This window comes from Miniopterus schreibersii (assembly GCF_964146895.1).
Source record: "Miniopterus schreibersii genome assembly, chromosome: 8".
In the NCBI taxonomy this organism is placed as follows: Eukaryota; Metazoa; Chordata; class Mammalia; order Chiroptera; family Miniopteridae; genus Miniopterus; species Miniopterus schreibersii.
In genome coordinates this window covers 18,447,854-18,475,445 of record NC_138109.1, presented here as the reverse complement: position 1 = coordinate 18,475,445, position 27,592 = coordinate 18,447,854, and the positions used below count along the sequence as shown (strand labels likewise).

The following is a 27,592-nucleotide window of genomic DNA, read 5'->3' as shown; positions in this document are numbered from 1 at the left end:
GGGGGCGGGGAGGGAGTCTCGGCTGTCGGCGTCTCGGGCTCGGCTGGTTCCGGGTTTAGAGGCTGCGCTGGGACCAGCAGGGACCGCGGAGCCTGCGGGGGTAAGGAGACGCGCCGGGGCGGGACTGGGCGCCGGGATCGGGCGCTGAGCGTGCTCGCACCCCTCCGTTCCCCGCCAGGCATAGCTGCGGTGCGGCTCCGCTTGGCTTCTCCCTCCCCCAGAATTCCCTATGCCCAGCTTCTCCCCCTCCCCCCTATCGCACCCATCCCGGGATTTCAGCCCCCCACGGCCTCTGTCCCCCTCCTGGATCCCCTTCTCCCAGCATCCATTCCTTTGGACTGTCCCTTCCCCCAGAACCTTCTTGCCAGGAGTCCCTCCCCTCAGACACCCGCGGCCCCCTCCGTCCAGCACCCATCCCTCCAGGTCACCCACTGCCTCGAGACCACCTCCCTAAGCTGGCATCTCGGGTTGTCTCTACTCCGCACCCTGCCTCGGGTTACCCGCCTCCTGGACATCCCTCCTTCCTTCTGTAGCGCCTACGCCTCCCTCCCCCGGCCTGCCCCCCGCACCCATCCCTCGGTGCCGCCCCCGACCACGCCGCGCGCTCTCCGCAGCCCCCTGCGCCTCAGGCCCCGTCCTCGCCGCCCGGGCGCCATGGCGTGCAGCCTCAAGGACGAGCTGCTCTGCTCCATCTGCCTGAGCATCTACCAGGACCCGGTAAGCCTGGGCTGCGAGCACTACTTCTGCCGCCGCTGCATCACCGAGCACTGGGTGAGGCAGGAGGCGCAGGGCGCCCGCGACTGCCCGGAGTGCCGGCGGACGTTCCCCGAGCCCGCGTTCGCGCCCAGCCTCAAGCTGGCCAACATCGTGGAGCGCTACAGCGCCTTCCCCCTGGACGCCATCCTCAACGCGCGCCGCGCCGCGCGACCCTGCCAGGCGCACGACAAGGTCAAGCTCTTCTGCCTCACGGACCGCACACTGCTCTGCTTCTTCTGCGACGAGCCGGCGCTGCACGAGCAGCACCAAGTCACCGGCATCGACGATGCCTTCGAGGAGCTGCAGGTGAGCGGCCCGGCGGGCCTGCGGCGGGGGGCGGGGCCGGGCGGGGGCGGGGTCAGGGCCGGGCCGCGGGCGGGGCCCGGTCGGAATTGCCACGGGGCGGGGCCGCCCGCAGGGTCATGGCCCTATCAGAATTAGCACGGGGCGGGGCCGGGGCAGGGCTGCGGCGAGGGGCGGGGCCGGGGGCGGGGTCTGAGAGACTGAAGTTGGGGTAGGTCCATGGTTGGGGAGAGGTCACCAGTGGAGTAGGAGTAGGGGAAGGACAAATGAGATCTGGCCTGGACTAGGTACAGGCTGGGGCAGGGTTGGGGATGAGCTGAATCAGAAGTGGGCAAGGTTAGGGCCACTGTTTAGTGCCATGGGGCTGGACCTGGAGACCGGACCCAGGTAAGAACGGTTCAGGACAGAGTTGGGGACAGACACAGATTGGAATGGGAACACAGTCAGGGTTAAACGGGCTGGAACTGCCTCCCAGGATGGGTCAGGACTATATGGAGTAGCTGAGCAGCAGGTGTGGGGGCCCAATAGGGCAGGGTTCCGTCAGGTGTGTACCAGGACCAAGGGGGCAGTACCTAAACTGGGCAGGGCAGGATTAAATCTGAGAGAGGGTTTAAGTTAGGATCAGCAAACTGCTCACAGGGCAGGTTTGGGTGCCAAGGGCTAGACTGAGGTGCATGAGGGGTTAAGGCTGGGATCCAGCCCAGATACTGTAAGAAGTATTATGGGTTTAAACTGGAGTAGAGCCCTGGTTGAGAGTGGGGGCAGGACTTGAGGACTCAAGATTCGGAGAACAAGGCCCTGAGGTGAGGTGATTTGAGAAGGCAGGGTGTGAACCTGTAGGAGTCTCCAGGGGCTATTGATGACCTCCTTGGCTCTGTCACCCACATCAGGACCTTTGAGGACTAAATGAAACACAACATGCACGGTAACCTGAGCATAGTCAGCCTAGGACTCTAAATGGTCTCCATTAAACCTTCCCATCTTCACTAACCAACTCCTACTCAATTCTCAAAGCCCTGCTCAAAGATTCTGTATAAGCCTTCCCCAAGTTCCACTGGCAAAAAAAAAAAAAAAAAAGCATTAGAGCTGTATTTCCCCTAATGTTCTCTGTTAATAAGTATGATGTTTTAAAAAGTAGTGTTCCAGATCAGCTGTATTTGGGAAGTGTGGTACATTTTCTGTACACCCCTTAAAGGATTCTTAGTGCACATTTGCATATTAAAGGCTTGGAGAATAGCAAAGAAACTGATTTTTACTGTATTTAATAAAATGGTTTCCAAGCTCATTGCAGCCTGGAATCTTTTACTCAAGCTAAACCATTTCAGTCCAGCAGCCTCATGTCTCTGGCCTTGGCATACCCGTCTAGCACACAGTTCCCCAAGAGCAGGGACAGTCTCTCATTCATCATATCTACAGCCTCAAAGCCTGGCAGAAGGCCTGGCTGATAATACATCAGTAAAGGTCGAATGAATGAATGACCAACCTTGACCAGAGCTGGTCCAGACTACGGAGCCTTTGGAAGCAGAAGGTTTTCAACTCAAACGTTTTATAAAAATTCAGTGGACTAATTTGGGAGAGAGTGAGCTCTCTGGCCCTCAAGATGCTTATGCAGGAGATAAATAACTACTTTGCCCATGTTGTAGAGGGTTCCCCTTAACCCGTATACATGAGTCCCTACTTGTCAGCCTGTACCTAGCAGATGCTCATGGAGATGAGTGTTGGCCCCAGGAGAAATGGCCCATGTTCACCATTACCCGCTCCCTATTCCTTTCATCCCAAAATCTTGACTGACTCCAGTCTGTCTCTTTGAGGATGGAGAGCAAGGGTTGGGGGCTCTGGGAGCTTGCACAAGGCTAGCAGTGGTCCTCAACCTCTAGAGTTCCTTGTCCCAAGCACTGGTGGCCTCATTTCCCCCCTTCTGTGAAGTCACATAAACTGGGAAGAGGAAAGAAACTTTAACAGGACCGGGTGCAGGCTGTCAGAGTTTGAAGGGATTCTGTCTGAAATCATCTGTCCAACCTCTTCATTATATAGATGTGGAGACTGAGGTCGAGGCAGGTGATGTGACATACCCAAAGCCACACTGCCAGACAATGAGAGTTCTGGGCTAGAAAGCACAGTGTGACCCCCGGCCAGATCCCTCCCCTGCCGCTCATCCCCTCCTCTCCCTGTCTGACTTTCTAGCTGGAGAGGCCTCTGCCCTCCGAACCTTGGTTCCCCTTTTGGTAAACCAGAAAATCATAATTACTGTGTTTAGGTTTTTTATAGTCCATTCTGTGTCCTGGGGAATACAGGAGAACTTGAACATATGTTTTCTCCAAACGTTATTGAAACACTTTTCATTCTTGAGTGAAAAGACAGACAGGATTGCCACTCACTCACCTTTAGTGTACTGCCCTGGATCAACACTTGCATTCCAAACCTTCCTTCAGCACGATCTGTGTGACTCAGCCAAGTCGATGCACGTAAGCCTTGATGCTCCCATCTGTTTACTGGGGTCAGGATGATTCAGTCCTACCAGGATTTTCATGAGGCTGACCTGAGATCAACCTGCTATTAAAGACACCTGGCACGTGGTGGGGGCTGGGTCAGCAGCACTCCCACTCTTTGTCGTTCTACCTGTGAGAACTGGTATGTCCTGCTGGGGGAATGCCCAGACCTGCCTCCTTGCCTGAGGAGGCCTGGCTTTGGTGCCTCCTTGGGCTTGACAAGAAGGTGGCAGAGAAACATGCCTCCCCACTAGAGAGGTAAGCTCCTAGGTGAGGCTCAAGATACTCCAGCCCACACCTGCATCTCTCTCCTGTGGGGAAGCAGGGCTCATTAGCTCTTTACGCACTGGGAGTGAGGCTGAGCCTGTCCATCACACTCCCTCCTCTCCTTTCTGCAGGCTTCTGGAGCCTGGGATTGGACCTCTGTCCTAAAGATAACAGACTAGAGCTGGCAGGGCCTTGGAGATCGTCTGGTGCAACCTTCACTTGACAGATGGGAAATGGCAGAAGGGGGGTGGGGAGGCCTGGCTAGCCCAAGGCCTCAAGGCCAGAGGAGGCTGGGCCTAGGCTCAGTCAAAGATCCCCCACACAAACCCTGCCTAGCAGTTGGTCTGGTGCTTTTACATTTTTATGTTTTTCCTGGAGGCACCAGAGCAGAAAGGTTAAGAGGTCTGGCTTTGTATTCAGGCAGCTCCAACCCTGGCACTACTATTTTCTGGCTGTGTGACCTTAGGAAAGTTACTTACCATCTCTGAGCCTCACATTCCTCATTGACAGTATGAGTAATGGGGTTGGATTAAATTACATGACATTTGCAGAAACTTAGTACTACACTTGGCATGTTGTAAGCACTTAATAAATAATAGAAGTTCTAGGATATTACATCATACTCCACAACTATTGATATTTAGGGCCAGCTAAGTTTTTGTAGTGCAAGGCATTTCTGTGCATTGTATGTGTAGCAGCATCCCTGGCCTCTCTCTACCCACTGGATGCCAGTAGCAGCCCTCCTCACAAGCTGTGACAACCAAAAATGTCTCCAGACTTCATCACATATCCCCTAGGGTCAAAATCACCTCTGGTTGAGAACCCAGGCCTGAAGAAGTCCTACTCAGCTTTCTAGGCTCAGCTCGGATATCACCCGCTCCATGACTCTTTCCCTGACCTGCCAGGTAGAATTGCTTTGTACTCTCCAGATTCCAATACTGCGTCAGATCCCGGCATCATCATTGAAAAGCTGTGTGTCCTTGGCCAGGTCACTTCACTTCTCTAGGCTTCCACCCGCTCACCTATAACATGGGTGAGAGATATTGTAAAGGTGTCGGATGCTGCGTCAAAAGTGCCTGATACTGTGCCTAAAATAAAAGCTTTCTATTTTTTTGATTATAGAATTAGCATAGTAAACAGAGCCATATAATGTATGTTAGAGTTTCCCAATAGTCCCACCCCATAGAAAAACCTGTTTAGAATTGCATCCTAGTTCTACAGAATTTTTGTTGTGTAAATAGCATGTGAGTGTGTGTGTGTGTGTACAGCTTCCCTTTTTTTCCCCACTGCTGAGCACTAGACCAAAGGGGAGGGCGGGAGCCCCATCTCTGCAGGGCTGGAGACTTTGCCGCTAATATTTACTGAGCTCTAGCCTGATGCCTGGGGCTGTGCTAAGTGCCTCTCTGGCATTACCTCATTTCATCTTCATAACTCCTTGTCCAGTGCGTTCTGTAATTTGCTCTTTTTACAGATAAGGAAACAGAGGCTCAGGAATGCAGTGGCTTGTTTGGTCACCCAGCTAGTAAATAACAGGGGCAGGATTTGAAGCCAGTCCGACTGGGCCCCGCATAGGCTCCGAGCTGCCTCTGAGAGCCGAGCAGTCGTCTTTCCACCTCCCCACCCCGATCCCGCCTGTCTTTGTATTTCAAGTGCTCAGCACAGGGTCAGGCTAGGGACACAGTCCATCTACTCCAGCTGATGCATCGAGGGCAGGTGGCAGGATGTCATCTTGGTCAGGCATGATATCCTGCTCTCTGGCCATCTCAGCTTCCTACCCTCCAGAGAAAGGATCCGATTCAGTCCCAGCCACCCCCTCCAGGCCTCATGTGACCATTGGAGCTTTTCCCAAGGCCTCCTTCATGCGGTGGATCAGCCCTGGATGAGAGCCTTGAAAAACTGGGTGTGGTGATCCAGAGACACCCAAGCAGGGAAAGAGCAGGGTTAGAGAACTGGGTGCTAAACCTGCCTCTGGCTTCCTCACCTGAATGGAAGGTACTGCCTTCTCTGCACCCTTTCCCAACCTGGGAAATGGAAGTAGGAACAAGACTATCCGTTTAATGTGTAAAGAGGGAAGAGAGTTGCTGCCCACCCAAAGAAATAACAGATACGAAGGACAGGGAGGCAGCCAGGTTGTCGGTGTCCCAGGAGAAGGCAGGATTTATGTACAAAAGCAGCCTCCATGGGGGTGAGGCTGGAGGTGAGTCAAACCCAGGGCTAGCAGTTGGCATCTCTACTTCCCTCTTCACAAGTGTCTTTGGGCAGCCAGGAATGTCCTGTTCATCCAGGACATCTTGGCTAAGCACAGGCCACAGTGCAGAAGCTTGCAGTTGAAGTTTATTTTATAGAGAAAACATGATCTGTGGGGAGTGACAACAACAGAAATAATAACAACAATAAAGAAAAACACTGGCCAAAGTTTATTGGGCACTTGCTGTGTGCCAGGTGCTGTTACGGGCATTGAACCCTCACAATAGCCCTTTATTCTTTCCCTACTCCCTGAGTGGGACTCAGCACCATTGCACAGATGAAAATATTGAGGCTGAGAGGTCCAGTAACTTGCCTAAGATCACACTGTAAGTGGGAGGCAGAGAAGGGATTCAGACTAGGGTCTGTCTGGCTCAGAATTCAGCCTCCCACCAATATTCTGCCTCGAAGGGGCATCCAAATGGGGAGGGAGCTCAGAAGCCACCCAGTTCCACCCTCTCCCCACTTTCCAGATGGGGAAATGGACTTGCCCGAGGTTAGACCAGCACTCAGCTCTATGGACTCTTACCCAGTGGTGTTTTCAGAGCATCATTTACCTGCAGGACCTTGAGATCTGCTTGGACCCTGGGGGTGGGGGTGGGGGTGGGGGTGGAAGACTTGGAGGTGGGTTCTATTTTGGATTCAGAGATTCATTCAGTAATTTCCTCAGTTGACACCCCTGCTGTAGATACTGAGGCCAAGGCCTGTGGGTGGCCCAGGAGGGAATGAATGAGCTCTGGCCCTGGCCCAATTCACAGGGCAACCCTATGAGTTGGATCTCATCGCTCCATTTTCCAAATGAGGAAACTGAGGCTTAAAAATTGTGCCTAAGTACAACCACTAAGTGTCACTGAAGCTGGAACTCGGACTCAGGTTACCCAAGTCTGACCAGGGACACACATGGTGGTGAGCACATGTCCAGCACATGCGGCTGGAGGAGAGGGTACATGGGGGGAGGGGGGAATGGGAAAGTGAAGCTTGACCAGCTCAAGAAGGACCTTCAATACACCATCCTCCAGCCCAAGGAGCTTGGACTTGATTCTGGAGATGCTGGGGAGCCAGGAATGGGTTTGAGCAGGCAAGTGTGGCCTGGTCCAATCTGCTCAGGGTGGACTGGTGGGAGAGCCCAAGTGGACAAGGAGGGGTGGGGCTCAAAGGTAGAGAAAATATACAGGAGTTCAGGTCTGTCAGCAGGAGCAGGAGCATCAGGAGTTCTGGGCAGCAAGAGGGATTGGGAGGAAAGGAAAAAAGACAGGCAAGTTCAGTTTGCCTTATTAAGATTTCCAGCATCCTTGGGTCAGAGAAGGGAAGAGAGAGCAGTCCCAGAGCCTTGAGCACCTACGATGTGCCAGCACCGTGCTGGGCCCTTTCATAGGTACGGTCTCATTTAATCTTCATCGAACCCTGTGAGTGGCTCTTATCCCCATTTGACAGGTAGAACTCTGAGAGGTGGGCCCTGAGAAAGGAAAGAAGTGCAGCTGGGATTTGAACCCAGGCCTTTCTGATGCCAGTGTTCATATCTCCACTGGGCTGCACTGATCAGTGAGGGAGCTGAAGTCGAGGAGAGATGGCTTCCTGACTTCTCTGGGCTGGGAGAGGGGTGGCCACTCAGGAGGGGAGGTCTGGCCTTGAGGACATGTGAACCCTGGCTCTCTGTCCTCGCTGCAGCTGCTGTCCCAGTCCTGGCTTCTCCAAACCTATGCGAGCCTCAGAGCCTCGGCTGACATATTTGCATAGTTCTTTCTACGATCTGCACCAGCCCTGACTCTGTCCCTTCTCCAGAGGAAGAGCTGCAGAACTGTGGCTCTGCCTTCTGCAGGTGCATCCTCAAGTCCCCTCTTTCTGCCCTGCCCCAGCTCTGATGGGCCCCTGCAGAGTCCAGCTCCCCCAGGCTGACCTTCAAGGCCTTCTCCATCCTGCATCCTCAATGGAGCTAGCCCCATGGCCTTTCCAGCTTGTGACTCTACCCCCTGCCACATATTTGGCTCCAGCCATCCCTGACTGTCCCCCACTTCCTGCATAGCCAGGTGTGCCCCTGCCTGACTAGTTCTCTCTGCATGAAATGTTCGGACCCCACCCTGGAGACGAAGGAACCTTGCTCATCTATCCATCAGAAACAAACTCTCCTGGAAGCTCCCCAGGTCTGAGTCTCTATTTGACATATAACTAATTATTATGACGATAATGACAACAGCTAAGAGTGACAGCACATCCTGGGCATTGAGTGAGGTTGAGAATTAAGTCATCTAATCCTCAACACCACAGAGCCTGCGCTGTGATGAGCTGTACTTTACAGATTTGGAAACTGAGGTGGAGGGAGGGTGTCACAAACACAGTTGAGTGGTGGCAGCCAGCTGCATTGATTCCTAGGTGGTCCCTCCATGTTTCTTCCGTTCTCCCTTGTTAGTTTCTGCCTCCCCGACTACCTGCAGACTCCTCAAGGGCAAGGACTGTGTCAGTAGCCCCTGAGGGGCTGGCCCAAAGCCTGACCATGGGTGACCAGACATGATGGCTGTGTTGAATTGAGTGGGAGACAGAGCAACCAAGGGTTTTGGAGTCACTCAGAGCCCCTTACAAGCTGTGTGACCTTAGGCCAGCTGCCTGGCCTCTCTGAGCCTCCATTCCCCCCTCTGTGAGATGGAGGTGACAAGGCACCAACCTCGTGAGCTTGTTGTGAGAATTAGGTGGCATGACGCCTGTGAAATTCAAACCCAAATCATGCCACCTTCAGCCCTCCTGGTCCTGAGCTCTGGCATTGCCATTGTCCTTCCTCCCAGTTAGCTCTATCACTTAGTTTATCAATAGCTTCATGTTTCCTGTTTGCCTCTGCTGGGAGTCTGGCTGGTTCTCTTATGTCAGTCCATGGCCGTGGGTCACTCAGTCCCTTTTCTTGGACCTTAATTTCCTGTTCTAAAAATCCAGGGCATTGGATCAAATGGTCCCTGGGGCGCCTTCCTGCTCTGGCTGCCTGAGGAGGCTGGGAGGGACCTGGAAACAGCAAGGGGTGAGGATATGAAGTGACGCAGAAGCCTCATGTGGGACATAGTGACCACTCCATCTCCTGAGCACTCAGTGTGTGCCAAGCTCTGCCTATGTCTGTGTCCTCAGAGCAGTACAAATTCTGTACATTTCCCTTATTTTCCCCTCTATAACATTTTAACTAGAAATTGAATTAATGAAACACAGATGGATAAACATATTACTTCATATTAAATAAACAACACATGCCTGGCTTGTGGTTTCCTATGAGGCTAAACACTTCTTACTATTATCTCATTTCACCCAACCCTAGAAGGTATTATTCCCATTTCGTAGGCGAGGGACTGGGGCACAGAGAAGTTAGGGGACATGCCCAAGGTAACAGCTAGTGTGTGGCAGAGCCAGCCCCAGGCCTAGAAGGAGACTCGTGGGAAGGGCCAGGGGAGGAGGGGGCGGAGGTCCTGCCATGTGAGTTCCAGGGTTTGGGCTTCCTGTTAGCTGTTCCCCCAGGTGCTGTAGCCCTCCTGGAGAGAGCTGCCTGTTTGGGGCCCTCTCTCCCCTCCCACCCTTTCAGAGGTGAGCTCTGACCTGCCCAGCCCCTTCCCTGGTCAGATTCATACCCAAGTCACTCTGTGCCTGGCCCTGTCCTAGGTACTGAGAGTATGAAAATCTATCAGACACAGTCCCGACCCTCGAGAACCCAGAATCTTGTGGGGAAGATTGACAGGTAACTTGGCAGTTAACATGCCGTGTGTGCCATAGTGGTGCAAGCAAAGGGCACTACTCAAAGATGAGTGTCTCAGGACAGTATGAAGAGTTTAAGAGGGATTCTCAGTGGTGGTATTTGATCTAGGCCTTAAAAGATGAGTATGAGCCTAACAAGTGGAGAAAAATGTGGGTGAGCATTCCAGACAGAGGGAATAGCAAGTGCAAAGGCCTGGAGGACAGCCTGCAAGGTGCTTAGTGCATCTAGAGCAGCACTGTCCAGTAGAACTTTCTAGAATAATGCAAGTAGCCACTAGTCGCTACTAGTCACATGTGGCTATGGAGCACTTGAAATGTGCACAAACACACACACAAGCCTATAGGAAAGAACCCCAGGCAGTGGTGTGCTGGAGCCAGCTTGCACCTGTTTGAGAGCTGACTCTGCACACCTTTCCTGGCCCCTTGTCTTGTGACCTCACACTGATAGCTTGAACCCGGCTTTGGTGGGAACGTTTACATCACAGAAACTGGCAAACACTTGTAAATTGGGGCTTTTTTTTTCTCCAGAGGGAGCTGAAGGAGCAGCTTCAGGCCCTACAGGACAGCGAACGAGAGCACACAGAGGCGCTGCAGCTGCTAAAGCGACAGCTCGCAGAGACCAAGGTGAGCCCGGCCTGGACACACGGGTGGAGTTGGCCGGGTGGGCGGGGCTTCGCGGGGGCGGGGCCAGCGGGGAAAGCGAGGGGCGGAGACTCGGGCCTGCTGGGGGGCGGGACTTCGGGGCACCTAACTCCCTGTGGAGGAGTGGGGCTGTGGGGTGGAACTGAGGTCCAGGCTTCAGCAAAAGTAAACGCTGTGGGACTTAACCCAGAGTGGCTGAGGGCAAGGATTTGGGTTAGTGCGTGGATTATAGGTGGGTCCCTTTCTCCCTTCCTGCTTTGTGTGGAAGTTGAGACCAAGGACCCTGGGGAAAACCCTTGCTCCCTGCAGGGTCTTTTCCTCTCTTGCATTTTTAAACACACCTATTGCATGAGGAGCCAACCCTGAGCATCTTCCCTTAAAGCTCTGCTGATGATTTGTGGGCCAACCCTGGTATCATCTCCCGTCTCAAACTCAGTCCATGGGATCATGGACTCTGGAAAATAGGATCAAACCCTGCAGTCTCTGGCTACAATGGTTTAAAAGAAAAAGCCTTTTTCTTGACCTGAGAGGAGGGCTGTGAATTCTGATGCAGCCACTAACTCACTGTATGACTTTGGGTAAACGGCATACTTTTGGGGCCCTGGAGTTCCTATCTCTACAGTGGGGTCTCTGCCAGGCTACTTCCAGCCCTGAAGTTCCGGATCCTAGCACAATGCTAAGGAGCTCCCTCTAGTTCTCCTCACAGATAGCTCATTACCTGGGCAAGGCTTGCTTTGATTTCTGTCCTGTCTTTCTGGGACCAAGAACTGGGGACCCAGGCCCAGCTGCTAAGCTCTCGGGTGATTTCAGTTGGGCTCCACTCTGCTAGCAGGAGTGGCCCTGCCAGCAGCAGCTGGAGCAGAGCCTTAGGAAAGCTACGGGCCTCTGGACGGCACACTGGGGCTCTGAGAGGCCATTGGAGATCCAGATCTGTGCCCCAGCATGGCAACCTGCTGTGGGGTCTCAAACATATCTTCATAGAACATTCCAGAGGGACTCTGGGCAGGACCCTCTGCGGGCAACAGATGAGAAACAGTCATAGGACTGTGGCCTGTTTGCTTCTCACAGCCTCAGTTTCCCCATCTGCCTTGTGCTTATATACCTCTCAGGAAAAGAGAAGCAAATGGAAGCCTCTATCTGGATGAGGGGGGAACGTTATGGTTTGCTTCTTCCTCCCAGCATTCTCTTCTTTTCTCTACCACCAACCCCCATTGTTTTCTCCACTGACCTCTTCCTCCCATGGTTTCCTGTCCATCTGTCTACCTCTGGGAGGTCCTGGGGGGCCACCTTCCCCTCCAGTTCCCCCAGCCCTGCTTCCTGTCTGGACTGGGGTGTTTATATAAGAAATGCCTATGGATGCTTTGGAGGTCATATTTCACCTGGTGCCTGACTCGGCTTTCCTGCGGCGCCTGCTCCTCCAATAGCCCAGCCTGAGGGCCTGTCTGACCTCTCTCCCCGGGCCCAGTGTTTTCCTTGGTCGGCCCTGACTGAGTGATGCATTCTTGGCACGGTGTTTTTCTGAAATGGCCCCAGCTCCTCCAAGCCCCAGTGTGTTCCCAGGGATGTGGTGGGCTGGGGTGGGGGCTGCTTTCCCAGCCACAGCACCAAAGGGATTGGGAGTGAGGTGGGGGTGGCTCTGCCATATAAAGAACTAAAGTAACTGGGACACACCAGTTAGGCTAAACCTTTCTCTGCTGGAAATTGTTTCCCATTCATTGTCTCGCTGAGCCCCACAGAATGTCATCTCCATGACAGCAGGACTCCCCAGACCTAGCACAGTGCCCCCCATACAGTAAATAATTACAGAACAAATGAGCGGAGGGAGATACCTTTTGAGGTAGGAACTGTTATCTCCATTTTATCAGCAAGGAAACTGAGACCCAGGTTGACACAAACTGACCTGAGCTAATAAGTGGCCAATTGGGAGCTTACTGTCCAATTCTGTCAGAGCCTAGTGCACATTCCAGCCTCATGCTGGGGTGTCCTCAGCAGTATCTCTGGCTTTGTAGTCAGCAAGCCAGGTAGGTCAGGAAATATGTTTGGGTCTCCTGGGGTAGCTGCCACTCTAATGTTCCATTTCTGAGCTACCCTCTCCTTGTCTCTCCCACTTTCCCTACCCATCCTCTCTTGTCCTGGGGGCACTGGGTTCCCACTCTAAAAATAAGATGGGGTCTACACCCACCTTTGCAGAGCAATCTTGGGCAAGAACCTTCCCTCCTTCACCTCTCAGGCAGGTCCTGACTGCCCAGCCTTGTGCCAGGCCCTGGAATGGACACAGGGTGGACAGAGCTGAAGAAGACATCATTCCATGGGATGGGAGGTTGATCTACTAGCTGGGAGCCACATAAAATGTGGGACATTGTATTAAGAAATATTTACAAAATGCTCTGGGAACATGTAACTCACTGCCTGAAAAAGTTAAGGAAGGTGTCGCAGAGGAGATCGCTTTTGATCTGGGTCTTGTAGGATAAGTAGGAGTTTGCCAGTTGAATAAACCATCTGTTGGGATGTCCATTCTAGGCAGGTGGAATTGCAATGCAACGGCACTAGAGAGGCAAGCTGGGATGAATTGAGGATTTTGAATTTCAAGCTAAGGGATGTAGCAGTTTACTAGTCCTCAAGGAGCCAAGAAAGGTTCCTAAACTCAGGATTGGATATGACCCAGTTTACGCGTTAGAAGGATCACTCTGGCAGCGAGTTCGTTGGCCAGGACACAGAGTTGACTTTGGACGGAATGAACTGGGGGGCCTGTGGGATCCCAGGGGTAGGTGTGGAGGAGACAGGTGGAAAGACGAATGTGGTGCTCAGGAGATATGCAAGGCCACCGATAAGCACGTGGGAGCCATCCTCAAAGCAGGGAGAGCCGGAGATGATGGAGGGCATGTGGGATGAGAATGGGAGGAGCTGGCCTGGACAAGCCCTAGAGAGCGAGCAGCCACAGCGGTGTAAGGCAAACCAGAGCTTTCCATTAGTAGAGGGTGGCCAGTGGGCCAAATGCTGCTGCAGTGTGGTTGAGGAGGAACTCAAAGGGGTGGCCGAGGGCTTTGGGGACCTTTGGAGGGCAGCGGCAGATGGTGCAGGAAGCATAGGCCCCATCCCCTCCATCTGTGACCTGCTGCCCCAGAAGCCTCTGCCCTCCCTCGGTGAGGGGCTCAGGGAGGCCCGGCAGCTTGGCTGATCCTCTGCAGCCTCCCCTCCACCCTTTGTCTGCCTGGCGCTCTGGGTGGGCATGCGCAGGGAGGCTGGCCCACTGCCAGCTGTTCTTCCTGCAGGCCGACAGCCGAGACAGCGAGGGGACCGGCCCTAATTGCGGCTTTGTCAAGCCTCCCACAGAGCCCTGGGCACGGCACACAGCAGGGTCCCTGACTCTGTGAACTCCCAGCCAGAATCCCACAAAGTAAAATCGCGGAGGCAGGCCCCACACACTGCTGCAGCCTGGCCGCACTTCTGTGTCCCGGGTGTGTCATCCTGACTCGTGCTGTTCCCTCTTCCTGTTCTCACCCGCAACTGACATCCTGCTCATTCTTCAGGCTGCAGCTCAGAAGCCATCTCTCAATGAACTGCTAGGATGTGTCTGTTAGAACTGATGCCTTTTTAATAACCAGACCCTTTCTCTGCACGTCGAACAATGCCAGGAATTTTGTGAACATTCCCTCATTTAATCTTCACCATAACCCTGCAATGTAGTTGTCTTACTCTTTTCACAGATAAGAAAACTTAAGGTTTGCAGATATCAGGCAACTGAGGTTGCCATACTAAAGGCCCAGAGCTAGGATCCTTACCCAGACTGGTGGGTGCAAAAGCCTGTGCCCTTCACCTCTCAACCCCCTCCTGGGCCTGGCATGCCCGTGGGGGCAGAGAGAACCACAAAAGTCCATACTTGCCTCCTCTGATAACGGCCTTAACCTCCAGCTCTTGTTTCTCGGCCAGAGGGTCTCAGTTGTGGCGGGACAGGGTGAGAGACCACCAAGGTTTGCCCAGCACATTGCTGTTTCTAAAGCTTCTGATATCTCTCATCTCCTTGTCATTTTGCTTGAGCCCATGAGTGGTTCTTTTCAAAAATAAAGACTTCACAGATTGAAATCAACACCTTTTCCTTCCCTTCAGCCCCTTCCCCAGCTTCCTTCCCACCTCATCCCCCAGCTTCCCATCCCTCTGACCCCTAAATTAAAAGTCTGAACATCATGCTCACGCTTTTCTCACGTGCAGCCAGTCCGTCAGAGATGTCTTTGACACCCTAAACGTCCTTGAAGCCATGTCCCTTGCTGATCCTCTAGTTTATGCTTCATTGTCTCACCGGGACCATCTCGTTAGTTTCCTAACAGGGCATACAGAACCATTTGCTGTGCCTGGCCATGCCAGTCATTTCATACCACCATGCTTTTGCATGTGCCATTCCCCCCTCCGAGCGCGCCCTTTCCCTCCCTTTCCTCCCTACATGCCAAGGCTCTCAGTTTCCTCCTCTCACCCAGGGACCACCCCATCTACTCCCCTTAACATAACGCATGGTGACTGTCCCCCCAGTCTTCCACCAAAAGCCTGCGGACCACCATCGGCGAGGCCTTCGAGCGGCTGCACCGGCTGCTGCGTGAGCGGCAGAAGGCCATGCTGGAGGAGCTGGAGGCCGACACGGCGCGCACACTGACCGACATCGAGCAGAAAGTCCAGCGCTACAGCCAGCAGCTGCATAAGGTGCAGGAGGGGGCGCAGATCCTGCAGGAGCGGCTGGCCGAAACTGACCGGCACACCTTCCTGGCCGGGGTGGCCTCGCTGTCCGAGAGGTCAGTACCGCCCGTCGGGGGCCTTCAGAGATGGGTACCCCCACCCCGGCCCATGTGGGGTGGTAGGAATGAGGCAGATGGGGTGGTTAGCAGAGAATTCATTCATTCAAATCTTTATCAAGTGTACAGGACATCTATTGTGTGCCAGAGCCTGGACTAAAGGTTTTATGTATTTATATATACATAATATAGTGTAATACTTGTGTTATTTATAATATGTATGTTACATTACAGATTTGCATATTATTTATAATAACATGGATATTATATATAACAAATAGCCCCCTTGAAGGGAGTTACCACTGTCATCCCCATTTCACACATGTAGAAACTGAGGCACAGAGAAGGTAGATCAGTTGACTAAGGCTCCTCATTTAGTGTGTTGGGGAGCTAGGATTCAACCCCAGGTCTCTCTTGTCTCATAGCCACCTTTAATAATAATGGCACTTAATTGTTGGTTGATAGCTAACATCATGTATTTGGTGTGCTAAGCATTTTACATATGTTATGCCATGTAATCCTCACAACCCAGAAAGCAGGTGCTATTACAGTACCCATTTTAAAGATGAGGAAACTAAGGCTGATAACTAGAGAGGTAGGAAGTGGTACAAGTAGGCATTTGAATCTGGGTCCAGCAGACTTCACACACATGACCTCACCCTATGTCAGCTGCCCTGAAGGTGGCTATAGGGCTCCAGTGTTGGGACAGGAATCTAGCCCCCAATGCAACCTGCTCTCCTGCTCTCCTTCCAGGCTCAAAGGGAAAATCCATGAAACCAATCTGACATATGAAGACTTTCCAACCTCCAAGTACACAGGCCCCCTGCAGTATACCATCTGGAAGTCCCTGTTCCAGGACATCCACCCAGGTAAGGCCCTGCCTGCCTCTCAACAGGAGAGCCCAGGAAGAGACAAGGATTATCATGGGCTGAAGCTGAATGGCGCACAGCCCAGCCCAGCCCAGCTCCCTTTTCTAAACATAGCAAGAGGGCAGGGCTGAAGGAGGAAAAGAGTGCCTTGCTGAACACCTACTGTGTTCCAGAGCCTATGCTGGGGACCTACGTAATCACTTGGCTTAATGAATCTTCATACAACCCCAGGAGGTAGGTTCTATTAGTATACCCATTCTCCAGATAAAGAGACTGATGCCCTGGGCAGTTTGTTCATTCATTCTCTAAGTACAGTTCATATAAAGCACCTACTTCACACCAGGCACTATTCTAGGTCCTAGAGATATAGCAGTGAGCAAAACGGGCCAAAATCCCTGCTCTCGTGGATCTTACATTCTAGGGTGTGAGAGAGAAAGACACCAAAGTAAATAAATAAGTAAAATACATAGTTTGTTAGATAATGATAAAGGATAGGAAAGGGGCTCAGGGGATGCTGAGGTAGAATAGAGATTTTAGAAAGGAGATCCAGTTAGAAGACCACACTGAGAATTAGGCATGGAAGTAAAGACCTGAAGGAAGAAGGAGAGTGAGTCATGTAGTCACCCAAGGAAAGAGTGTTCCTGGCAACAGTAATAGCAAGTGCAAAGGCCCTGCGGCAGGAGCAATCTTTGCATGTTCGAAGAACAGTAATGAGGCTAGTGTGGCTGGAGTGGAATGAGAAGGGAAGTTGAGGTAAGGAGGTCAGGGATGGAGCAGTGGCCAGACCATGAGGGCCCGTAGGCCAGTGTGAATACTTCAAATTTTATGCTGAATGAGATGGGAGCCATTGGAGGGTTTGGAGCAGTGAAATAACATGAGTTAGCTGAAGTTTTTAAAGGATCCCTCTGGCTGCAGGGTTGAGAAGAGACTGAAGAGGGTAAAGGGTGGAGTCTGGGAAAGTGGTTAGGAGACTACTATAATTCAGATGAGAGATGGCAGCTTGGAACAGGGTGGTGAGAGTGGAGGTGGTGAGGGATGACTGGATTTAGGATATACTTTGAAGGGAAAGCCAATAGGATTTGCTTATTGATTGGATCTCATGTGTGAGAGAAGACAAGGAAGCCTGCAGTGATTTTGGTAGAGGTGACTGGAAGGATGGAGTTGTGAGCATGAGTTTGCGATGCCAGCTAGATGTCTCAGTACTGATGTGGAGAAGGCAGTTGGAATGACAAATCTGCAGTACAGGGAGAAGGTCAGGGCTGGCATCCTCGGCGTGTGGGCCATATTGAATGAGCCCAGCTGAGATCACCTAGGAAGTGAGGGTAGATGCGATAGAGAGAGTGAGCCCTGGGGCCTCAGCGACAAGAGGGTGACCCAGTCAAGCAGACCAAGAACGAGTCCCTGGAGAAGTAGGAGAGAACCCTGGGATGTCCTGGAGGCCGAGTGGAGAAAGTGGTTCCAGGAGGAGAGTGGCTAGTGGTGGCAAAGGCTGTTACGCCAAGTGCAGAAGAACCCAAGACTGACTGTTCTCCAGACTCTTATCTAGTGACATGGAGGTCTTTGGCGACTTTTACAAGAGCTATTTTGGTGGAGCAGTAGGAGCAAAAGCCTGATTGGAGGTCGTCCAAGAGAGAATGGGAGGAGAGGAAATGGAGACAGCGTATGGAGACAGTACTTTCAAGGAGTTTTAAGGGAAGGAGAGAGATTGTGGCAGCAGCTGTTAAAGACAAAAGAAATAACAGCATATATGTGGCTGATGGGAAGGACCCAGGAGAAGAAGGCAGAAGTGAAGATGGAGAGAGACTGTAGGTGACTGAAGGCCTCACCTGATACATGATTACTGATTTCACGAAGTGAAGGGCCACCTCGCAGTGCTCTGTGCCCTCATTCACAAACGGTGCAGTAGTTGGGGGGAGGGCCCCTTTTCCAGGAGACTGGGTGGGACTCTGGGTTATCCTTCTGAGGCAGGAGTGTCTATGTGCTCCTACCTTTGGAGGGACCTCCACAGTGTGACCCAGCAGGGTCAGGGCCACTCATGGGTGAAACAGCATAACTCAAGGAGGCAAGAAGCACATCCAAGGGTCCTGTTCCTGCCCCAGCCACTGACCCAGGGAAGCCCCTCAGGCAGATTGTCTCAGAGCTCTATTTGTCTTAGCAGCCATCTGCTGCATCCTTGTCACAGCTCACAGCCTGACAACCAAGGCCCTATAAGCCAGATTCTCCCTCCTCCGTACTTTTACACAGGCTGTTCCCTGGCCTGGAACCCTCTACATAAACCTCAACCTTTGATGATTAACTCCTGCCTCCTTCACATCTTTTGATAAATGCCTCTGAGAAGCCTTCCTAGATTTCTCCAGGTAGTCCTGGGTTCTCCTGTTCTCACAGTTTTGTCAATGTCTGTATGGCTTCCTCTCTCACTAGACTGTGAGCTCCAAGGGGTCAGGAGTTGGGTCTAATTCATCATTATATATCCCCAGCAGCCAGTATAGTAAATGTCTAATGATGAATGAATAAAAAACTGAGTCCTAGTCTGAGTTCTGCAATTAGAATAGTACCTGACATAAAGTAGGTACTCAATAAATATTTGTTGACTGAAGCAACTTGCCACAGATTCTTAGATGAGCTACTTCCTCCTCTGAGCCTGTTTCCTCCTCTATAAAATGGAGATGCTAGTGTTCCCTTCCCAACTTCCTCACAAGAGAGCACGTGGATGTGGGAACTCGCAGCCCCAGAGCAGGGTTTCTCCACCTCAGCACTATTGACGTTTGGGGCTGGATAATTCCTTGTTGTTGGGGGCTGTCCTGTGCATGTTAGGATGTTTAGCAGCATCCCTGGTCTCGACACAACTAGATGCTGCACCACCTCCTGCCCCCAGTTGTGGCAACCAAAAATGTCTCCAGTCTGCCCAAGGTCCCCTGTGAGGCAGATCACCCCAGTTGAGAACCACTGCCCAAGAAAAAGCTGCCTGTAGGAGAGGGGCTGAGGGAGCAGAGTAATGTGTGCCCCAAACATCCTGCCAAGGACAGAGGCCCCTGGGAGTTCAGAGAACAGTGACCTGGTTAGCCAGCCCCTTCCTTTGTCTGTGGGGCCTATGAAGTCATTCTGGCTCCTCTGCCAGCACCAAGGCCCTTTGTGTCCAGATGGGAGGGGCAGGCGCCCCCAGGGGCCTAGCCCATGGACCCTAGCAGCTTCCTGCATGCCCCCCCTGCAGCTCAGACCTCCTATTGGCTCACCTGAGAACTTCATCTAGCACCTGTCACTCCTCCCCGTCCTCCCACCCCCTGCTCTGGAACCTCACATTTTACTACCGCCCACCACCCATCCCACCCCTCTGACATTGGAAACCCTTCTCCAACTGCCTGGCCTGATTGTCTCAGCTCCCAGGCATCAGCTTCTTCCCCAGCCAGGCCAGGTGGCCATTGTCCCAAGGACACCAGACACTGCTCCCTTTTTCCCCACCACCTCCCCCTCCTGGCCTGTTCTCTTCTCCCCCTGCTTATCTGAATCTAGTTATTTTGGGTGCCAGCATGTTCACTGCCTACCTAGCTGTGTGACCAGGGCAAATGGCTGCCCTCTCTGAGCCTGTTACTTCATCCATAAAACAGGGATTGGGAAAGTGTGATTAATCTCCCAGGACAGGTGTGAGAGTTAAATAAAATCATTTCTTTGTGATAATAGCCTGAAACTTGGTAAGTACTTGATACCTGCTTGTCATTATTATCATGAATATCAGAATGTTCCTCAGTCTTGTGAACAGGCTTTCTGGGGCCACATAAAGGAAAGAACGTGTGTGAAACGACCTTAACTCGTGTTTCAATGCTGCTTCCACCCCAAGTGGCAACTTAAGCAAACCACTGAACTTAGAGAAGTATCTGGAGCCTCAGTTTCCTCTTCTGAAAAATGGGTACAGTAATTTGTGCTCCTGGGGCTGCTGTGGTATTCCCATCAGCTAGTGGATGTGAAAATGTTTTTGACTGCCAGCACTGTGCACCTGAGGGCCTGAGTAGGGGGGAGACCTGGGGGACCAGATTTTTTAAAGGCCTGGCCAGAGGAAAGAGCTGATGGTGTCTCCTGTCCTGTTGGGCCTATGCAGGCTCAAAGCCACTGTCCTTGAGAACAGAGAGGCACAAGCCACTCCCTGCCAAGCGTTGGTGCTGGACTGTGGGTTTCTCTGATAGTTGGGCTGCTGTAGTGTGTGGTTAATGAAGGCCCAGAAACACTTCCTGGGGCCTCCATGTCCATGCTCCTTCCCGAATGCATTTTGACCTCGAGATCTCAGAAAGGCTTTAATGGACACTGGGCCTACCTGGAGATCAGACAGGCTGCCTGCTTTTTGTTTTTATGAAACAGTGTCTTGGGACCTAGGAAGTAGCTCAGTAAACCCTGGGGGACTGGATTTGTTTCCCTGGGTCTCTCACGTCCCCTGAGGATAAAGGATGGGTGGAGGGATTGCCTGACTTCTAGGAGGGAGGAAAGGTGTTGCCATGTCCTCTTCTGGGCCTCTTTCTGATCTGAAGGCTGTTAACTCCTGCCAGCCCTGGCCTCAGGGTCGGGGAGAGGGAGGCCCAGAAGACAGCACCCTCTGTTTATGATGAGGTGGGGGGCCCTAGAGGTGGCCCTCAGCCCACCTTTTGGGGCTTAAAAGTCTCAAAGAGTCAGGCCATGCCTTCTGCCTAATGAGAACACCAGGTCCCGCCCTAGCCCTACCTCTGAGATGCTGGGCCTCGCCCCTTAGTCCAGCCTCCACTGCCAAGGAGTGGTGCACCCTGCGCTCATCCAGTCCCTGGCTTCTCTGCCCAGGACCTGGTGCTCAGCGCAGGATTTCCTCCGTCCCTGAGGCTCACCTCTGCCGGCCCAACCTCAGGATCCCTGACCGCCCACTTGGCTGCCTCCTAGAGCAGCCTCCCCGCTCGCAGTGGCACTGGAAGTGGCCAGCGCTGTTCTCCATCCACTGTGTGCCAGTCTCCTCAAATCCCCCTGGGCGCCTCAGATACAAGGCCCAGGTTCCTGTGAGCACTCAGAACTCCAGCTGCCACACCTTGGCATTGTGCCTGCTCTGACCCTATGCAATAGACACCTGAGTATGACCCACACTCCACAGCCACGAGGAGCGGCCCCATCTGTATCTAATTAGGTTCTTCTCTTCCTAGCTCCCCCCCACACACACACACACTTCCTACACCCCTCTCCCCCTCTTACCTCCTGACCCCACTGTGGGAATTCCTACATTCCAGGTGGCAGGAGCCTTGTGGTTCTGACAGGCTGCACTGTGACCAGTCACATGACAAGGTAACAAGTTCATTCTGATCCAGTGTCTCCTTTCTCCTGGCTCCCCCTCTTCAATGTCCCTGGATAGAGAATTGTGTTTCCATTGACCCCTCTATTCACAGGGCTAATTGTTTCCATGCAGGCCCCTGAATTCTAAGACCAAGAAAGAAAAATGTACAATGCAAAACTAAATTCACTCCTGACATAGCTCATGGAAGGAGCTTGGCCTGTCAGACGGTCAGCTTTGTTAGTGGATGTGTCCACAGAAGCACAGCTTGGGCTGGCTGGCTATTGCTCCCTGTTGGAGACAGTCGCCATCACTGAGGCATTTTATTTCTGAATCAGGGTATGAACGTGTTACCTTGTCATATGACTGGTCATAGTGCAGCCTGTCAGCCAATAGAGGTGACTAAAGTAGGGGTAATGCTCCAGCCAAGTGTAAGGAAAGTTCCAAAAAGCCAGATGGAGTCCTTCCTTTGCTCCAAGGAAGTGGTGACAGGATTCCTTCTTTCCACCTTTTCTCCCTCTGTCTTGCTCAGGCCTGAAAATGGTCATGCATGCTAAAGAGGGTCGCTTCCAGGTTCCCCCTTCTTCCGACTGGGCGTCAGCTCCCTCAGGGAGGAGTAAACAGACAAGAGTCCATGAGACTCTGAGAGCCAAGTGACCCAGTCTGTGCTGCCTGTCCAAAGAGTAACACAAGCTGGCTCCGTTTCACTTATGAGCCTCTCCAGAAAAGTTCCCCATGCACTGGGCACACAGGGAGAGGCTAGCTGGATAGTGCCCAGTCCCTGCCCTCCTGGGAAGATGTGGGCACAGAAGACTGTGCCCTATGTTGGGAGAGGGCACAAAGTTAAAGAATCTCATAGGAAAGTGACCAACCAGAAGGCTTCCTAGACAATCAGCCTTGAAATTGATCCTTGTGGGGGGTGATTAGAACAAGCAGAGAGGAGGTGCTAGAGGGAACAGTCTGAGTGAAGGCCTTGGGCCTGAGTGGGACGGGGAGCTGCAACTGAGAGGTAGACTGGGAGAGAGGGCTGGGCTGGATTGCACATGGCCTTGATTAGCCCTGGCTTTGCTGAGTCACCTGAGACTAGCCATGTCTCTTCTCTGGGTTTCAGTTTCCCCATCTGTCAAATGGGAGAGTTGGCCTAGAATCAGTGATGTTCCGCTTTTCCAGACCCATTATCTACTTCTCATAAGAAATAATTTGTAATGTCTCAAAGATAGAATGACCTTTTAACAATTTTAAATATATAATATATATACATACACACACACATATATAATCTGGCTATAATATAAAGGAGAAAAGCCAGGAGGAAATTACTTACAATAAAATATTGTGTATGTCACTGTGTAGATGTTCACTCACACCCACACTAGAAAATATGATGGAGAAGTCAGATAAAACACCATCCTGCCTCAAATGCAGATTGAACAGGTAGGTTGTGTCAGTCAGTGGCATTGTCCTTAGAGATGTAGCTTCCAAAAACGTGAACAATTCTGTGACGTTTCAAACAGAACAAATTTAGTCTTTCCTCAGTCTGCATGGTGGTTGCATTCCAAAATACTCAGTATATATTAAAACTGTATGAAAAGTATTGTCCGGTGGAACATTTGAAAAATATTGGTGGGGTGGCCTGGGACTGCCCTGTGCTTTTCATTCAGGGCATTTAAAACCCCTGTATCCCATCTTTGAGACGATCCAAACACCCCCCACAAATTTCCAGATCACTCCCTAGCGGGATTATCCTGCCCTCGGATGATCTTTCAGCTCCCTCCCAGCTCTAAAATTCTCTAATTCTGGACCTGATTCTGGTTTAGTCAACAAACTTATGTGGCATGCCTACTCTATGCCTTGCCCCAGGCATCAGCCCTGAATGAGCAGCCGTAGCTCCTGCTCCCGAGCCAAGCTGACATCTGGAAGGACCTCAGCCCTCACCCTTCCACTTTACAGAAGAAGCTGCGGCCCAGGGAGGCTTGTATTCAGCATCACAGCCTCCTGGGGACCAACCAGGACCCGACCCCCAGGGAGGTACTGCAGAATGTGTCCAGTCTGCTCTCCACTCATATCTCCCTCCTCCATCCCCTGCAGTGCCAGCTGCCCTGACCCTGGACCCGGGCACCGCCCACCAGCGCCTGATCCTGTCCGACGACTGCACCATCGTGGCCTACGGCAACCTGCACCCACAGCCGCTGCAGGACTCACCCAAGCGCTTTGACGTGGAGGTGTCGGTGCTGGGCTCCGAGGCCTTCAGCGGCGGTGTCCACTACTGGGAGGTGGTGGTGGCCGAGAAGACGCAGTGGGTGATCGGGCTGGCCCACGAGGCCGCGAGCCGCAAGGGCAGCATCCAGATCCAGCCCAGCCGCGGCTTCTACTGCATCGTCATGCACGACGGCAACCAGTACAGCGCCTGCACGGAGCCCTGGACGCGGCTGAACGTCCGGGACAAGCTTGACAAGGTGGGCGTCTTCCTGGACTACGACCAAGGCCTGCTCATCTTCTACAACGCCGACGACATGTCCTGGCTCTACACCTTCCGCGAGAAGTTCCCGGGAAAGCTCTGTTCCTACTTCAGCCCCGGGCAGAGCCACGCCAATGGCAAGAATGTGCAGCCCTTGCGGATCAACACCGTCCGCATCTGATGCAGCCGAAGGACACCGCAGGCCCAGGGCCATGGCCGCCAGCAAGGGTCCTGCCCGGGAGACAGGAGGCCTGGACTCCAGCCCAGCCCAGCCCAGCCGGCCTGAGATCCCAGGTGGCTGTCTACCCTTCAGCCTCCCTTTCCTGTGTAAAATGGAGGTTGTGCTCCATGATTCCTAAATCCGCTTCCAGCATTGATGTTCTGTAGCTCTGACCTTGATGGGGATGCATCTTTGGTCCAGGAGTGTGACATGGCTTCTCCTCAGGGCAGCCCCTGCCCAACCCTCATCCCCATCTTCTCAGGGGCAGGGGACTGCCTCCCTATACCCCCTCCTGCCCACATGCCCTAACCTCAGGATATGTCAGAGTGTGTTGCCAGCAGTTGGCAGCTTGAAAGATACTCAGAACCCTCTTGGGCTCCCAGGCCTAAGACTGCCCCTGACCAAGCTAGTGATGGGCCATTTTACCCTTGACCCCAGTCCACAGTGGACACTCTGTGGCCACACAGCTGGACCAAGTGTGGCCTCAGAACCACCCTCTCCTTCCACCTTCGGACCAAGAGCTTTATGGTTCCTGCTTTTCCTGCTTCCCTACAGGTAGAGACAGTGCTGTGGCCTGTGGAAGGCACCCAGTAGTTGAGCCCACATGTTGCAGTCACTGTGCCACCACCTTCCTGCCTGTAGGTCTAAAGGCAGCTGCAGGGCAAGCATCCCCGGATGAGGAGGCTTGGAGAAGGGTCCAGCCAGACCTCTGTGACCAGGCTAGGGGGTGAGGGAGGCTGTGGGGAGCAGCCGTTTTCATCAGGACCTGAGTGCTGGAATGGGCTGTTGGCTGGGACCTCTTTTCAGGTTTGGCATCTATCTACGTTAAGATCCCATTGCACAAAACAAGAGCTGCTGTAGTTAATTAGACAGGATTTACTACCTGGTCCCTGATGGCTTTGCAAAATTATTGGAAGGGCTGGAAGAGCAGACTCTTTGCTGAATTTCCAGGAACCGCTCCCAGCTGTGAGATTCATCATGTCTTTCTTGACCAGGAACACAGCTCCTGTATGCAGGAAGCCACTGCTTCAGGGAGCTGCTGACTGCAGAACTGTGCTCTCTTTGCTACGTGCCAGCAAATGGATGTTCTGAGACCTGCCTCTCTCCCACTCAATTCAATTCCCAAATCCAGGTCTCTATGAGGGATTCTGTTTGGGGAGTTGTAAATCAGATCCAAACCTTGGGTGCAAGGGAGTCTGGGAAATGTAGTTTTCTTCTTTCCAGCCTCAGCCATACAAAAAGTCCCACTAGAAGGAAGTTAAAATGGATGTTGAACAAGTCCATCCTTGTTTTTTGCCACTGGAGTCTACCTCCAGGCCTTGCTTTGAAGCAGCAGAGCCCCCAGGTTTCCTGCTCTAGCTTTGTCCCTGCCCAGGGGCAGGAGCCCTGAAGATGGACCTGCAGGACCAAGCTGAAATGTCTCTCCAGCCCTGGCTTTTCTTTCTAGTCCTGGGGCCTAGATTCTGAACCTGGAGTCTCTGACCACACCCATCCCAAAGGAACCAGACTAGCTGAACTTGGGGGGCTCTCACCTCACAACTGCTGCCCATTGGGGCTTCCTCTGGACAGGAGGAATCCTCAGTCTTGCTCCACTCCTTCATCTACCAGAATCTGGGCCACCCCCAGCAGTATTTTTAATTTAAATGTTGCCCATTTTGTGAGTTATGATGAATTTGTATTAAATTAAAGTTACAGGTTATCAGTGGTCCATTTCATTCATTTTGACAAACAAAAAGGCCTACTTATTATGTTTCAGACAGTCTGCATACATTAGCATGGCTAATCCACAAAGCACTCTACTGGGTAGATAGTAGTATGCCCATTTTACAGAAGTGGGAATATGAGGTTAAGAAAGAAGACATGACTCACCTACAGGTCCCACACGGGTAAGTAATGGAGCATGGATTGGAACTGAGTTCTGAAGCCACTACTCACATCACACTAGTCAGGGAAGACTGGCAGTCTTTGCCAGGAAAGAGGGTGGGGGTAGACTTGGAAGCAGAGCATAACTCATGAAAGAAAGGCAAGAACCTGGTCTCTGGAATCCCACAGACCTGGGCTTGAATCCAGGCTCCATCACTGTGTGACTTTAGAGAAATGATTTAATGTCTCTGGGTCTGTTTTTCTACATGGGAATGGGGGTAATAACCTAGTCTCATGATTTATCAGTAAGCTGCAAAGTGCAATGCACTTAGGGAGGCCCTGCCTCTCACTCAGCTGTCTCCCAGAGCCCGTGCCTGGAACTGTGAATTTTCTGAACCTCTGGGCTGGCTCTGACCCTAAGGAGTCTATTTTCCTACTTGTGCCTTATGTGGGGTGTGAGACCCCACTTTCCTGGGGACCAGGAAAGTCCCCAGGTCTGCCGTGTAGAAGCAGATGCATTCTACCTCTGACTGATGGGGAAGCAGCCTGGCCAGGAGTCAGGCAGAGCCCTGCATGTGGACATAGGCTGTGCACACTAAGTGGAAAGGCCCCTGGGCCCCTGCAGCTGTGCAGTGCAGCAGCCTGGGAGACAGGAGTCCTGGGCCTACTCTTATTCTGTGGTGACCCACTTTGTACCCTGAAGGTCCTTTCCTCTTCTTCTCACCGGCAGAGTGAGAAAAGTTAGACTAGATGCTCTGTGAGGCACCAGGTAGATCTTCACCTATACCTGGAGGTGGGGAGAGGAGAGAGGGAACCACCCCAGTCATTGACTTGTTTGGGATTCTAGAAAGAGCTGCATGAACAAGGATTGGGAGGGGCTGTTGGCAGGGGCAGAAAGATTGGGGGGCTGATTCTGAGATGAGTATCCCCAACCTCCCCCACCCCACCTTGTGCTCTTAGATCCCTGTGACTCCCAAAACCACACCCCTCCATCTTTGTTCAGTGCATCTGTCTGGTGGGGGAGAAGCACCCCTCCAAGGTCCTTCCCTTCTCTCTGCTCAACCTCCACACCAGATCCAAGAAATGCTTCACTCCCAGTCTTCACTCCCAGTTTCAAGTGTTGGAGTATTGTAGGGGCCTAATTTGCACACCCAACTAGGGGATCCTGGAAGTTGGGGCACCTCCAAGAGGTCAAAAGTATCCAGAGAATTCCTGAATGAAGGCATCTGGGGTTGTCAGGCTGAACCCCACATTTAACACAGATAAGCAAAGAGGAGAGGCAAAGGCAGCCCAATCTTGGGGAGGGAAGAGGGATCAGCAAAGATCTTACCCAGGGCAATGGATAGGATGACAGTAACCCCATTTGGATCCCTGTTTGTGGTCAGGCAAAGCACTGGTACTCTTTAAGCCAAGCCCATGAAGTTGGTATCATTATCTCAGTGTCTGAGTGGAAAAACATTACTTCCCAGGGGACCCACAGCCAGTATTCAGCAGAGCTAGAAGTCAGACCCAGGCCCATCCAAAGCTAAAGCTGAACTCTTCACTGGACCTCCCTGGACATGCCTCCCAATTCTGAGGACCACTTCAGTGGCAGGAAGCATCCTGCAGAACTGTGATGCCCTGGATTCAAAGTGGGAGCTTAGCCCATGCTCCACACCCTGTGCAACTGCAAGTCAAGCCTCAACTGCAAGCCAAGCCTCAT

General features: G+C 52.5%; 1 protein-coding gene across 1 annotated transcript; it reads left to right on the top strand.

Annotated features, from left to right (window-relative positions):
- Nucleotides 1–25,753, top strand: TRIM62 (tripartite motif containing 62). The gene is made up of 6 exons (XM_081143722.1): nt 1–100; nt 615–1,062; nt 10,311–10,406; nt 14,949–15,205; nt 15,959–16,074; nt 23,438–25,753. Exons 2-6 carry the CDS (start codon nt 655–657, stop codon nt 23,986–23,988), a joined length of 1,428 nt encoding a protein of 475 aa, XP_080999848.1. The 5' UTR covers nt 1–100; nt 615–654; the 3' UTR covers nt 23,989–25,753.
- The last annotated feature ends 1,839 nt before the right edge of the window (nt 25,754–27,592 follow it).